Source organism: Dothidotthia symphoricarpi, assembly GCF_010015815.1.
Source record: "Dothidotthia symphoricarpi CBS 119687 unplaced genomic scaffold P153scaffold_15, whole genome shotgun sequence".
NCBI lineage: Eukaryota > Fungi > Ascomycota > Dothideomycetes > Pleosporales > Dothidotthiaceae > Dothidotthia > Dothidotthia symphoricarpi.
In genome coordinates this window covers 916,249-931,679 of record NW_022985022.1, presented here as the reverse complement: position 1 = coordinate 931,679, position 15,431 = coordinate 916,249, and the positions used below count along the sequence as shown (strand labels likewise).

At 35.8% G+C, this 15,431-nt stretch overlaps 5 protein-coding genes across 5 annotated transcripts; 3 read left to right on the top strand and 2 right to left on the bottom strand.

Annotated features, from left to right (window-relative positions):
* Positions 1 to 132: 132 nt before the first annotated feature.
* P153DRAFT_377628 (alpha/beta-hydrolase) lies at positions 133 to 1,565 on the top strand (the record flags this gene model as incomplete). The annotated part of the gene is made up of 3 exons (XM_033669746.1): positions 133 to 481; positions 541 to 618; positions 670 to 1,565. The coding sequence occupies 3 exons, from the start codon at positions 133 to 135 to the stop codon at positions 1,563 to 1,565; spliced, it is 1,323 nt and encodes a 440-aa protein (XP_033521789.1).
* Positions 1,566 to 2,058: 493 nt separating this feature from the next.
* P153DRAFT_358991 (uncharacterized protein) lies at positions 2,059 to 2,724 on the bottom strand (the record flags this gene model as incomplete). Its single annotated transcript, XM_033666840.1, has 1 exon — positions 2,059 to 2,724. The coding sequence occupies one exon, from the start codon at positions 2,722 to 2,724 to the stop codon at positions 2,059 to 2,061; it is 666 nt and encodes a 221-aa protein (XP_033521788.1).
* A 558-nt stretch (positions 2,725 to 3,282) lies between these two features.
* P153DRAFT_295873 (uncharacterized protein) lies at positions 3,283 to 4,413 on the top strand (the record flags this gene model as incomplete). Its single annotated transcript, XM_033664056.1, has 1 exon — positions 3,283 to 4,413. The coding sequence occupies one exon, from the start codon at positions 3,283 to 3,285 to the stop codon at positions 4,411 to 4,413; it is 1,131 nt and encodes a 376-aa protein (XP_033521787.1).
* A 116-nt stretch (positions 4,414 to 4,529) lies between these two features.
* Positions 4,530 to 5,429, bottom strand: P153DRAFT_398737 (NAD(P)-binding protein; the record flags this gene model as incomplete). The annotated part of the gene is made up of 2 exons (XM_033671668.1): positions 4,530 to 4,561; positions 4,622 to 5,429. 2 exons carry the CDS (start codon positions 5,427 to 5,429, stop codon positions 4,530 to 4,532), a joined length of 840 nt encoding a protein of 279 aa, XP_033521786.1.
* A 531-nt stretch (positions 5,430 to 5,960) lies between these two features.
* P153DRAFT_345030 (cytochrome P450) lies at positions 5,961 to 7,669 on the top strand (the record flags this gene model as incomplete). Its single annotated transcript, XM_033666074.1, has 1 exon — positions 5,961 to 7,669. The coding sequence occupies one exon, from the start codon at positions 5,961 to 5,963 to the stop codon at positions 7,545 to 7,547; it is 1,587 nt and encodes a 528-aa protein (XP_033521785.1). The 3' UTR covers positions 7,548 to 7,669.
* Between the last annotated feature and the right edge of the window lie 7,762 nt (positions 7,670 to 15,431).

The following is a 15,431-nucleotide window of genomic DNA, read 5'->3' as shown; positions in this document are numbered from 1 at the left end:
GTCCAAGCGATGCAGAATTGCGTGACGTATCACCTTATCAGTGACTTCTCTGTTTTTTATTTTGTCATATCTATGCACACCTTTAGATAAAATGGTGATATTCAACCCATCTTACCTTTCGAAATTACAACCATGTCAACAACCACACATTTTAACGTCATTGAGCACCGCGCTCCATGTTCACACATTCGCGAGTACGCCCGGGCCACCTCGTGTCTCGATGAGGATGAGTTGTATCTCGCTGTCAAACAGTATGTGCCACGTGTGAAGGTATCTGGAGACCGCCAGCGCGGCACCGGCATCACACTCATAGCCTGTCATGCAAATGCCTTTCCAAAAGAGCTTTACGAACCTTTCTGGGACGCTTTGTATGAGTACATGCAAAAGGCTGAGAAAACACACATCTTGAGCATTTGGATTGCAGATGTTGCAAACCAAGGCCAGAGTGGGATCTGGAATGAAGGGAAGCTGGGCAATGAGCGTAAGATGATCCCGAACGAACGAACGTTGGAAGAATGACTGATTGGTGTTTGTTCCCAGCCTCATGGTTCGACCATGCCCGTGATATTCTCGCCATGGTGAATCACTTTCGTAAAGATATGATACAGCCCATTGTTGGTTCGTATTACCCTATTATACAACCAATAAATGGTAGCTGATAAATTCTAGGCTTTGGTCACAGCATGGGAGGAGTTGTTCTTCTCAACGCTGCTTTGATACATCCAAGACTTTTTACTACTCTGGTCACCTTTGAAGCCACTGTTTTCAAAAATCCACGTCAACATACCAGCCTCGGCGCCAACCCCATCACTTTTCGAAAGGACCAGTGGCCCTCGCGCGAGGCCGCCGCTAAGTCACTAGTCAGATACCCCATGTTCAAGGCGTTCAATTCCACAGTCATGGACCTATTTCTCAAGTACGGTCTCCGAGATCTGCCTACCGTCTTGTATCCAGCCTCGATACCTCCTGGTTCCCCTATACCTGTCACTCTCACCACCACTAAACACCAAGAGGTGTTAAACTACACCCGCGCAGCCTTTCCTCCCAACCGTTCAACTCCTCTTTCCGAATTCGTCCCAACTCATATTGCACATCCCGATATTGGCGATGCTGATTGGCGCCACCCAAGAGAACCTTTCTATCGTCCTGAAATACCCTTGACGTTCCTCCAATTGCCGCGTCTTCGCCCATCCTGCTTTTGGTTATACGGTGCAGACACTACTTTAATGCCCGAGAAGTTCAAACGTGACGATAGGACCAATACAACAGGCATTGGCATTGGAGGCAGCGGTGGTGTTGCTCAAGGGCGCGTACGAGAGCAGGTGATCCCAGGAGGAGGACATTTTCTGCCTTTTGAACAGCCGCAAAGCTTGGCAGAAAATGTTGTTGGGCCGTGGTTTAGTTCAGAAGTCGAGCGTTGGGAGGCAGACATGAAAATTGAACGTAAGGCTTGGGAAGAAGTGGACGTAGCGCAACGTAGCCAAGTCAGCGACGACTGGATGCACTGGATGAAGACACATAACGACCCAAGGAAGGAGACTCGAGCGATGAGATTGAAGCTCTAGAATTTCTATTCATGAACTGCTATGTATCAATTACATAGAACGACGCACTATTTACGTATCTTGCTTGCAAAGTGCTCAACATCTTATCACTTGCACTCATCCTCGTTGGCTCAATGAGTATTCAATTAATCAAAGCTCAAGTGGGTCAGAATTACAGACATTGCAATTGCGGCGGGTTGAACAAGTCTGACATTGTGGCCATGTTACTGCTTACACAATTTTCGTAAGATGATGACGCGTAGAAATAATACTCTTTGACTGCTTGTTGAAAACTAACGTGAGCTACTCATGATCAGGAGATCTCCGATGAATTTCAAATCCAAGTTGCTTTCAAATAAGTCATGATTTTGATGTGATTAAAGAATTTGTATTTATCAACTGCACACTATGCCTACACCTATTACAACACTTCTTCGCCCTGCACAATAGAAACGCAGACTGAACAAGACTTGCTGATTTCCCCAGGAGCGGTGGTATGCATTTTCTCGATTGTTTAGCAGCTGCTCGCCTTGGTAGAGTACTTCACATCGTCAATGACCAAGGCCGACAAGGGGTTCGCAGCAGCCATGCCTCCAGGAAGAGAGAACTGGATTACAGCAAACTGAATATCCTTCTTGGCGCAGTCACTGAAGCTGCCGAACGCTTGCTGTTGCAGACCGAGAATGGACGTAGGGTTGTATGAGTAACTTTGCGAGCAAACTTGCTTGCTGGCGGATACGGTGTTGTCGCTTCCCTTGTAGCCGGTAACGTTGATGTTGCAAGCGGTGGGTACGGCAGTTGCACCTTGCCCAAGTTGCAACACGCATCCAAAGTAGAAGCTCTCAAGCTGAAAGGACTCGATTTTGCTGGATGCGTAGTTGGTTGTAAGCATCGGTGTGCCGCTGAGCTGGGAAGCAACATTGATGGCTCCATAGTTCAGCCCTGAGTGAGGCGTAACACCGGGTTGAACAGTGGTGCCTGTTCGGACGACCGTTGTGAACGCAGTGCCTTGGTATAAGAGGCCTTTGTACGGTGTTGGAATAGTGTTGAGAATGACACCCGGAACGCCCGTCAAGTCATCAAAGTTCGCATTTTGAGAGACTGATGAGCACTTCTTGACGCTGGTGGGTGCAGCGACGGCGGCAACGGTAAGAGCGGCCAGAGTGAAAGAGGTCTTCATGTTGAGGAGTGGGTAGTTGGGAGGAAAGAGGTTGTGAATTGGAAAGTTGGTAGATAGACTTGAAGAGGTGAAGTGAGATGTGAGTTGATGTGTATCTTATGGAGTAAAGCACCTAGTATTTGTACTCAAGATTCTATGACATAGCTTGACGCTGAAATGTGCCTCTCGTCATTGTGGACGACGGGGACAAAACATCGGCTTGACAACAATCCGTCCTTCTGATTCAGGGTGATACATTAGGCCGATATCTTTTGGGATAGTGAAGTGTGCTGTGTGAAAGATCGACAGCGGCTTGATCTGTTGATGCAGATCAATAGTGGAGACTGAGGTGTTTGTCCGCGATAGGTCGATTGACGAAAGCGCTACTGGCCAGAAAAGGCTACTCTTGATCGGTAGGATTTCTGAGATCCCTAACTAAAGCAAGCCAACGAGTCACCGTCCCAAAGAACTGATCCGAGCACCTGGTTGAATTGAGTATGTATTTGTGGGGTACTTCTCCCGCAAAAGTAGCTGGAAACAATGACGTCTCATCATTCTCACCTCACCCCATTACGAACGATGGCAGATGCCAATGTGGTTTTGACAGGTTCTACCGGACACCTTGGCACGTACATCTTGGATGCCCTTCTCGCAGACGCGAAAGTGCAGTCAATTCACTGTCTGAACCGATCAGCAAATGCTCAGTCTCGGCAAGAGGCCCAGTTGAAAAACCGTGGACTTCGATCTCTTGAACGGTCCGGCACAGCTACTGTCTCCTTCTACACTACTGATCTCACCAAACCCCGTCTGGGGCTGTCAGATGAAGTGTATGATGCACTAGGTGCCAACACAACACATTACATCCACTGCGCCTGGCCCGTGGACTTCAACAAATCTTTCACCACTTTCGCGCCGAGTATCAACGGTCTACTCAACCTAATCGACCTGGCACTGACTACGCCTCGCCGACCGCTCTTCCTGTTTCTATCATCCATCAGCGCAATTGGGAATTGGGGGGCTGTACCCGGCGCTCGCCTACAAGTACCCGAAGAGGAAATCGACGACTGGAAAGTGGCTCGGTTTGGTTACGGTCAGTCGAAATTGGTAGCGGAACGGCTTCTTGCCGACGCCTCTCGCGTCACTGGTCTGAAAACTGCTATTTGCCGCATTGGGCAAGTTTGCGGACCAATCGAACACGGAGAACAGGGTTGCTGGCCTCATCAAGAATGGTTTCCCAGTCTCATTGCATCTGCCAAACATCTCAACGCCATCCCCAACTCCTTAGGTGCACTCGACTCGATTGATTGGCTTCCTGCTGATCGAGTCGGGCTGATGGTCGCCGAGCTACTGTTTAGCGGACATGACTCAAGCGACGTCGCATACCATCATCTGGTAAACCCTACTCCTTCTTCATGGACTACTCTTCTGCCATATGTCAAGATTGGCCTACAGCAGCCAGATATTCAGGTTATGAGCTTAGTAGCGTGGGTAGATATGCTGAAGCGGAGCAACTGGGATCCTATTCAAAATCCGGCTGTGAAGTTGTTGCCGTTCTTCCATGATCTGCGAGACAAAGCCATCCTCGTTCCGGATGCGCGAGCTGTCACACTTGAAGTCAAGGCCACTGTTCGAAGGTCTACTTTTCTCAAAGAAACAAAATCGGTTCAGCCCGAATGGATGACATTGTGGTTTAAGCAGTGGAAGTTTTGATAGTCTACCTCACGGTCCTGTGATAGTGGCACTAGGATGAGGGATAGTTACACCACGTCTCTTGACATCAAATACAACTTTGCCTGCATCAAGTCCATAAGAATCGTCACAGATATCTAGAATGCCTTCGCTGGTAACAGCAACTGCTCTTCCTGTGATTCAAGTTGTCAGGACTAATGTGTTCAAGAGCATGATGGTGGAATCTTACCGTTCATCTGCGGGTCACTAGCCATACGAGAAATGGCCTCCAATACCATTTCCATATCACCCATCTGGACACCTTGGCTAGTCAACTTTTCGACTAAGTGCGCCGTCATGGGTGTTGCCACAAAGGTCGGGGCTAGGAGATTTGCGCGCGCGCCTAAGGGCAATAGGGTCTGTCGGAGACACCGAAAAATGCCACGGACAGCCCACTTGGTTGCGGTGTAGTCGGGTCTGTTGGCAAGTCCATTATACCCGGCGAAAGACCCTAGCAGGATAACGGACTTGTCGCCGTGTTGGTCGGAAGTTAGGCCCATAGCGTATTTGGTACCCAGATAGATGGAATTCATGCAACCTGTAAGACCAATGTCGATGCATGAAGTGGAGGGTGCCTGAATGTGCTCTGCTCTTTGTAAAAGCTCCATCGGGCTACAAGGGACCATATTCCAGCTGTCCGACCCCCCAACGCCAGCACTGGTAATGAGGATATCTATCTCCTGTGCAGGCAGCACTCTCAGCGCAGCAGCAAACATAGCTACTTGAGAGTCCCAAGATGCAACATCTACCTGTACGAAATGCTGTTGTAATTCAGCTGCCAGGGTTTCGCCAGCTTGCCTGTCCAGGTCGGCAATAACGACGTGAGCGCCTTTGGAGGCGAACATGCGAGCCGTGGCAGCGCCAATGCCCGATGCGCCGCCCGTGATCAGAACGCGCTTTCCGGTGAAGTCGGTTGGAAATGGGTTGTCGAAATCGATTCGGCCTGCTTGATCTGCCACAATGATTCGTTGAAATCGCTCCTCTGCTGATTCGGCCATGGTTATCACGATAAAACTTTTCGCGACCTAGAGAGAGACGTGCAGTTGCATTTCAACCTGTGAGGTTTTCTCATCACAAAAAGCGCATGCATTAGCATTCGGCAATATAAGCCAATGTCATAGGCACTAGTGTATGGATGAGTGACGTATCCGATGCGCTTGCAGTGATAATCGCAGGTAGTTAGCGCTGGTTCGTGGCTGTCATTCGAGGGATAAAAGATCTACTATGGCTTTTCAACCTGCAGGATCAGTGTATAAGCTAGTTGACTAGCCAAAGATCTGGCAGAAACGCTCAACGAATGACAGCGTCGGATATGAAATGACACTAATATAGATCCCGCGCGATCGTGCGTGGGCAGTGATATTGACACTACGTGCGGAGAAGTTGTATGACGTTACTCTTCCCTCGCCAGTACCTATCAACATTAAGCTATCCTGGTATGATGCTGAATTATCCATCTCCGCTTGGTCTATCAATCGATTGTCCACGCTCATCTTTGTGTATCTTTTCGCGACTTCTTGCGCTGGAAGATGAGTCTACATATCGCCTCGATTTGGCTAGGCCTCACAATCCTATATGGCATTTATCGTTTTTACCTTTACCCTTCTCTGTTTTCACCGTTGCGCCACATTCCTAAAGCACAAGCAGACTGGCGCTTTCGGTTGTATCAATGGGTATACACCGAACCCAGCCCCATCAGGCTAAGCCAATGGGTGAAAGACACACAATACGAGGGCCTCGTGCGGTACTCAGGCCTTGGAGGCACAGAACGTGTCCTTCCACTCAGCTCTGATGCAGTCAAGGAGGTCCTTGTTACGAAAGCATACTCCTGCTTTGAAAGACCACGCCTTTCACGAGAGCGGCTAGGAGCCCTCCTTGGCAATGGCTTACTTGCCATTGATGATAATCAGCACCGGGCACACAAACGCAAATTGCTCCCAGCGTTTGCATTCCGTCATATCCGACACTTGTATCCGGTCTTCTGGACAAAAGCTTGCGAGCTGGTCAATGGCCTCGAGATGGCGGTTACTTCTTCCACAGACATCGAACTTCGTCCATGGACGTCCCGCGCTGCTCTCGATGTCATAGGTGTAGCTGCATGGGGAAAAGACTTTGGCGCTCTGGCAAACCCCAACTCAGAGGTGGTGAGCAAATATCGATCCATACAGCAAGGTTCCCCGCGTGCGAACAGACAAGGATACCTTATACATGCTGCAGCTTTGGTCATACCTATGAAGATGCTCACACGTCTGTTCCCTTGCGAGTTTTTCAATAACGTTGCAGAGGGTAAGAAGGCCATTCGTGGAGCATGTGCGCAAGCCATAGATTTGAAACGCAACACAGAGAAATCGGAGAAGGCAGAGGAGGCAGGGAAAAAACGGAATGCAAATATATCATCAAGGAGCGACATCCTCGGCCTAGCATTATCAATTGAAGAGTTCGACGATGAGGTTCTCACTGGACACATGCTGAACATCCTCGCTGCCGGCCACGAGACGTCCAGCCTGGCAGCAACATGGGCGTGTTACTTGCTCTGCAAACATCCCGAAATTCAAACTCGCTTGCGCGCCGAGATCCGCTCCACGTTGCCATCACCTTCAGCTACGATAAGCGAAACGGGAACCGAGGTCTCTGCCGATATTCTCGAAAACATGCCTTTTCTTCGAGCTGTATCCCGCGAGTCTCTACGCATCATTCCTTCTGTGCCTCTTGTGCGTCGGGAAGCTTCAAAGGACACGACCATACTTGACTATGTTATACCTGCCGGAACTAGCGTTATTCCTATGGCATGGGTGCTACACAGGTCAACGAGCGAATGGGGACCTGACGCGGCGGAGTTCAACCCTGAACGATGGCTCCAACCTGGGCAAGAAGCGACTGGTGGCGCCAAAAGTACGTTCTCAGACTTGAGCTTCTCAACAGGGCCTCGTAGTTGCATTGGGGAAGGATTTGCGAAAGGTGAGGCTTTGGCGTTGCTTGCCGCCATTGTGGGCAAATTTGAACTAGAATTAGCGCCCGAGTCAGACATTGAGTTAGAGAGGATGAACCTGTTCTGGGGTATAGCAGTAAAGCCCATTTCACTGAAGTTTCGAATGAGAACATTAAATGGATGGTAAAGCGTATGTGGGACTAGCTAGGACCGAGTTAAAAGCAATGATTGGAGTTGAATTTCGCTGCTAGTACTATGTGTAACAAAACGGATGTGACGAAGGGGTCCTAGAGACAATGGATTATGTGAACACTGTCATTAATGAGTGCCCGTTCCGGAAGGTGACAGATCACCGGTATATGTACTCAACCATGTGATGAGGGGTTACGTAATGCAACATTGCAACGTACAGAGAGTGTGTTTTCGAGATAAATCCTAGAGCAGCCACAGACAAGATTTGTTACTGCTAAATCAAGCTGCGGACATTACTGCATGTAGTAAATAAGAAGTGCATCGTCTAGCTACCCTCTTCTACATCTACACTACGGTTAATCAGCGACGTGTATAAGGCAGGGGCCCTCCAGCACTGGGTAGGCTATCCTCTGCTACTAGTAATACACTCCTCTATATAGGGGACATTTCCTAGTACAAAAGGATACACTTACCTATACATAAAGGTAAATAATTCTAGCCTATAACGACCTATCTAGCTGCGTCTATTAGCTAACTAGTTTAGTCCTAGTAATTTCGTTTTCAAAATCCTAGATACTATAGGTTATTTGTTAGAATTTATTTTACTAAGGTTAACAAGAAACTTTTTAATAAATAAGAAACTTACTTAAGTAAATATAAATCTTAAATAACTAAGTTAAGTTCTAATCCTTTTTAAAAGCAATAGGTTATTGTAAAAGAAGTAAGTATAATAATATAAGGAATGTAGAATTAGTACGTAGGAATATATAGAAGAAAGTTATTAAAAGAGGTCTCTATTACTCTATATTATTAAAAATATAGTATTAATACTATTATTAGACTTAAGTATATTAGTAACGTAATTTCTAGAAGATAAAACTATAGTAATTTAGGATTACTAGTAAATAGTTTTAAATTTACTTAGAGAAAGGTTTTATAAATATATAACTTCTATAGAAAATAATATTTAGGTATTATAGAATTTCAAGAATAGAAATAGACTTAAAATAACTATATAAATTCTGTAATTATATACTCTAGCATTAGAAATAAAGGTTTTAATCTAGTATTAAGTTAAAATAATCTATTATTACAAATAGAAAACTTAGTACTTTATCTTTACAAAACTAGCTAGTTTCTAAATATTTATAGATGAGTTTTATTAGTTAATAGTAAAGTTATACACTTTTAGATTCAGATATATAAGTAATTATAGAAAACTAGTATAGTATAAATCTATAGAGTATTGTTTATTGTAGTTTTAAGTTATAATAAACGTAGTTTAATAAATTTAATATATATTTATATTTTTGTAATTTAATAAGTTACTGTTTATATAGATTAAACTAAAGTGTATATATTATTATAAAGAGAGCTTAGCTTTTTTTTATAAAGCTGTACTTTAAGTCTACTATTAAACTTAAAGTTAATAAATATATTCCTATCTGTTTACTAGATTTAAATGTAAAAATACTTAGCAATTCTTTGCAAATTTATAAAAAACATTGCTAGGTCTATTAAGATTCTACTCAAGATATATAGATATTATTATAGAAGTTATTATTTATAATATTTAATCTTTATCTTCTTATAATAATTAGGGCCTAGTAAAGTTATACTTAGACTATATAAAAAGAAATATATTTTACGTTAGCAAGAGCATAAGTTTTAGAGATAGTAAAAATAAATAGATAATTTAGGTCTAAACCGTAATAGACAAACAAAAGATCTATTTTATACTATTAAAAATAATAATTATTATTGTAATTATTTTTAAATCTACCCTTAAGTAAGTTCTTAACTCTAAGTTAATTCAGACAGTTTCTTGATTTAATAATTAATTTGAACTATAACTTACTAAGAGTTATCTAAAGATTACTACTTAAGAGTTTAAATATACATCTTTACTCGTATTCTAAGTTAAATATCTCTAAGAAAACTTGTTAATACTAATTAGTATAATATTTTATAATTAAAACTAAACCCTGCTATATATAACAAATAGACTTTAAGCTTTAACAGAAAGGTAGTATACTATATTTGTTATTTAACTTATAAAATAGAGATAAAATTTAAATATTACAATTTTCTATTCTATATATACGTTTTAATGTCTTATTATTTATTCTGAGGTTATAGCGTATTTTTGCTTATTAATTAAGCAGATAGACATAATACAGTAACACTATAGTCTTATAACTTAATAAAAATCTTTTAGTATAATCTTTAATATATTGTTAATGTTAGTAAGATTATATAATACTTGTATAAAAAAGTTAATTAACTATTCTTTTAGACAACTTAATTAATATACTAGTAAAGATTAATTTAAAAAGCCTGCGCAGCTGTTAGTAAAAGTTTAAAGTTCAGTAAATTTAAGTATTTATTATAAATTTTAGCTAAGTTATAAAGACTTCTTAATATACTAGTAGCTTTATTAATATAATTAAAGTAGCTTTAGATATAGTATAAGTAATAATAGTTAAGATAGATTAGCTTAAATAATTTTTTCTTTATACTTTTAAAGTTAAAGTCTTTTTCTATTTTTTTATGTTTCTTATTTTTGTCTTCTACTAAAGTAATATATAGCTAATAATATAATTCTACTAGTATAACCTAGAATTCCTATACTATATCTTATAGTAAACCAATAATTAGAGAATTAACGTAAGTAATTTCTAGTACTAGTATAATACTTTAGATAATTCTAGTAAGAATTCTAAATACCTATTTAGGCTATAGAAAAGATTAAAGCGTATTACTTAGTATTATAATAATACTCTTTACTTAGTAGATATAAATATCTTTTTCCCTAAAAGATAGAGATTAATATATAATCTTATTATTATATCTTTATATAGGTATCTTAATTATTTATTAGTTATAATTACTTATACTAACTATAGAAGCTAAAGTTTAACTTAGTTATAACTTTCTAATTTCTATTACTATTATTTTTACTATTACTATTACTATTACTACTACTTCTAGCTTTATCCTTATTTTATCTTAATTATACAGCCTTATAGTAAGGTATTATACTATTAAGCTTACTACTAAAATTTTTTTTTTTAAGGCAGTATACCTAGAATTTATAAAAGCTTAATTAAAGTAGTATTTATTTATAGTTAGAGTAGTATTTTTATATTACTTAGTAGTAAACTTATTAAATCTAAAAAGCTAAAGATTAAAGAAACTTTATTAGTTTTCTAAACTTATATAAGAAAGAGCTAAACACTAACTTTATAAAGTTATACTTTAAGTTTTTTATTAACTTTAAGGTACTATAAGATTTTTTTTTTTTAAGTAGAAGGTATTACTATTATACTAAGTAATACCTTTTTTATTTCTACTATCTAGCTAGGTTTTTAATAATCTTACTAGTAATATTTAAGCTACTATACTAGTGCTAGTAATTACTTATATTAATTTTTAAATTATTAGTTTACTATAAGCTATTGTAAAGGAACTTTTAGGCTATACTAATAAGATTATATTATAAATCAAGTATAATATTTATAGTAAAGAAAGATAAGACAAGATAGATAAATAGATAAATTAAGTATTTGGACTTTAACTCTTAGGGATATAAAGAAATTTATATAGTAGCTTATTTATATAAACTATTATAACCTAGTTATATTTTTAGAAATACTAGTTAATTAAAGAGTCTTTTTAACTTAACTATAGTTTATAACTTAGAGATAAACTAAACTTTAATTTTTAGCTACGCAAGCTTTTAAATACGCGTCTGTATTAGTAAATTAAGTAGCTAGTTATTAATAGATAGTATACTAATTAGCTTTCTGTTCCTTTTACTATATACTCCTACTAATGTTTACTATATAAAAAGGGGCTAGGTATTAGCTTCTATACTAAGTTACTATAATAGATTTTTACTGTATTATATCTATCTGCCTATACTATAAGCATAAATACGCTATAAACCTAAAATAATAGATATCTTTTAGTACTTAAAGCTTAATAAAAGAGTTAAAGTATAGCTTTATAAAGTTAAAATTTAGCTCTTTTTTAGATAACTTTAATAATTAGTAAAGCTCTTTTTATAACTAAGTATTATTTACCTAATAGCTTTACTACTACGTAGTATAGTTATACTAATATAACTAAAAATAAAAGGCTTCTTAAATAAGCTTTTATAGACTTTAAGAATACTACCTTAATAAAAAGACTAATTAAACTAACTTAGAAAGTATATAACTTTACTATAAGACTATAGAATTAATATAGAATTAGTATAAAGCTAACTAATTAGTAGTAGTAATAGTAATAGTTACAGTAATAGTAATAGAAAGTAGAGGGATATAATTAGGTTAAACTTTAGCTACTATACATAGTATAAGTATATAAGAAAAACTAATAAGTAATAAAAGAGTGTACGTAACTAAATTATAATAGTAAAATAACTTATAAATATCTATTCTTTAGGGTTTAACTACTTATTTGCTTTAATTATATACTTATATTTACTATTATATAGACAGATACGTTAAACTTATAGATATTAGCTTAACTATTAGTTAGATTATATTAGTAAGTAAGTATTAAACCTTTTCTTTAAGTTTCCTTAGTTTATACTTTACTAGAGTTTAGTAGGATCTAGCGCTTAAATATCTAGGCTTTAGTAATAGTATTATTTTATAAGTATATAGATTTAGTTATAGTAAGATAAGATTAAAGATTAAATAAAAGATAAGTTAAAAAGCCTTTAAGTATAAAGAATCTTTATATTCTAGCTTACCTATATAAACTATTCTTGGCTAGACCCTTACTAAAGCTGTATATTAGATATTTAAGATTACTAGTTAATTAATATGTTTCTATAGCCTAGCTAAAGTTTATAATAGAAACTAAGGTTTATAACTAAACTAAACTTTTTTTAATAGCTACTTAAGCTCTTAAATATACGTCTGTACTAGTATATTTAGTAGCTAGTTATAAAGAGATAGTATACTAATTAGCTCTCTATTACCTTTACTATATACTTCTACTAATATTTACTATATATAAAGGGGCTAGGTATTAGCTTCTATATTAAGTTACTATACTATAGTCTTACTGTGTTATGTTTATCTCCTTATATACTAAATATAAAAACGCTATAACCCTAAAGTAATACTAGTATATTAAGCAGCTTATTATTAGATAAATAGTGTTCTAATTTGCTTTCTATTACTATTACTATATACTTTAACTAATATATACTATATAAAAAGATGCTAGGTAATTACTTCTTTACTTAGTTACTATGTTAGATTCTTCCTATCTTACGTCTATCTGCTTATACTAGAAGTATAAATATAGTAAAAACCTAAATATAATACGTAGCTAGTTTTGTATAGTATTTAATAGTTATAAGTTTATAAAACTAATAGGGCTATCTTTAATTTCTAACTTTTTGAATCTAATAAGCTTACTACGAAATAGTATAATAATACTTCTTTAACTATAAATAAGGCTACTTTAAGTAAGCTTTCAAAAATCTTAGGTATACTACTTCAAAAAAAAAGAGTTATAATAGTAATTTAGAAAGTATAATACCTTACTATAAGGCTGTATAATTAATTAAAGCAAGGATAAAGCTAGCTGATGTTGAAGTAGTAGTAATAGTAATAGTAATAGTAATAGTAATAGTAATAGTAATAGTAATAGCAATAGTAATAAAAAGTAGGGGGTTAAAACTAGGTTAAACTTTAGTTGCTATAGTTATTGTAAATAATAAAAACGAATAAATAAATAAGACGTTTTTATAAAAACACAATAAAAAGATTACATATAAATTCCTATCCTCTAGTATAGAATATAAATTAAAGTGTTATATAGCTATTATATTTTAGTTACGCAATCGTTAAACTTACTAATTAGTTTTTATTATAATTTAACACTAACTATAGTAGCTAAAGTCCAACCTAGTTATAGACTTTCTAGATAATTAGCCCTATCCTTATTACTACCTCGAGTATTACTATTACTGTTATAATTGTTATTACTCTAGTAGTTACTAGTCTTTATACTACTAATAGTAGATATAAATTTTATATCTAGCTATACACCTCTTCTAATCTTATATTATAGTTATTATTCTTAGAATATATATAGGGTTACTTATTATTTTAGGTTTATAGCGTATTTATGCTTCTAGTACAAGCAGATAGACGCAACACAGTAAGAATCTAATATAGTAACTCAGTATAGAAGCTATTACCCAGCCCCTTTTTACACAGTAAATATTAGTTAAAGTACACAGTAATAGTAACAGAGAGCTGATCAGACGTCTCTTTAACGAATAGGGTTACTTATAGAAGCCCTTATTTAAGGTTAAAGTAGTCTTATTTTACTTCGTATTAGTAGGCTAATTTAGTAAACATAGCTAAATATCAAAAAAGCTTTTTTTAGTTTTAAAAGTTCCTTAAGTAGAAGCTAAATTCTAAATTAATATATTTTAAATTTTTGTTTTTTCGGAGTATGGAGAACTACTTAATTTTTAGATTACTTCTGTAGAATATACTATAACTGTATTAAGTAATTCTTTTTATTTCTTTGTATAAGCTAACTTTGTTATTAATGAATTAAATATAAGTATTAGAAGTACTATACTAATACTAGCAGTTTCTTATATTATATTCTTACTACTTAGTTCAAAAATAGAGAAAGTAATTAAATCCCTAAATTAGCTAGATAAGTTATGTTAAAATTTAAGAATACTTTTGGATATAGAAAAAAATAGAGTATTTGGAATTAAAACTTAAAAGAGGAAAAGACATTGATATTTAAGCTTATTTATATTAACTATTATAACTTATACTTTCTTTAAAGCTGCTTTAGTTATATATTTAAGATTTCTAGTTAAATAATAAGTTATAATAACCTAGCTAAAGTTTAAAATATATTCTTAAGTTTGTAACTATAGTACACTTTACCTAACTGCTTATTATACTTCTAGATACACGTCTATATAAGCTTATTAAGTAGACTATTACTAGGACATAGTTAATCTGTCTTTAAATACTAATACTAAATACTTTTATTAATATCTACTCTATTTAGAGGAGCTAGGTATTAGTAGGGACACTAAGTTACTATACTATAGTCTAACTATATTATTTCTGAATATTAAGATAATCAGTAAAGCTATACTAAAACTTAAGAATTATTTAGCTTTCTTGAATTTATTACATTACTAGTTAAATAATTTATAAGTACTACTCTAAGTCTACATATAAGATAACTTTAGTTAAAATCTTCAAAACCTTTAGTAATATAGGTAAAAGAAAATTTGTTACTAGTTAAATAGTTAATCAAGACATCATAAGTAATTTTTACATTATTAGTTAGGTTATAGGGTATTTATACTTATTGTTTTAGCAGAAAGACGCAACACAGGAAAGCTAAAGAATAGTAACTTAATATAATTAGTAATACCTATTCTTCTTATTACCAGTTAAAAAAAGAAAGAGTATAGAATAATAGTAATTTAAAATATAATAATAAATTATCTTCAATAACGTTCTGCTTACTATACTAGTATAGACTTATATTTAAAAGCCTTAGTAGCTATTAATTAAACTTTATCTTACAAACAATTTCTAGTTTATATTAGAAAGTATAGCTGGGTTATTAAAATTCTATAAGTAACTATTAGCTTTTATAATAGAACTATAGTAGCTTTTGAGAAGGTATAAGGAATAATTTATTTATATAAATGAGCAAAAATAAACATAATTTCTATAATTTAAAGGTTTAAGCTTTGTTTTATTTATGTATCTTGTTAATTCTCTTTTAGAATAAAATAAAACTAAATTAATAATATAATTATTTAAGTATAGCCTCAAGGTTCCTACGCTACGTCTTATAGTAA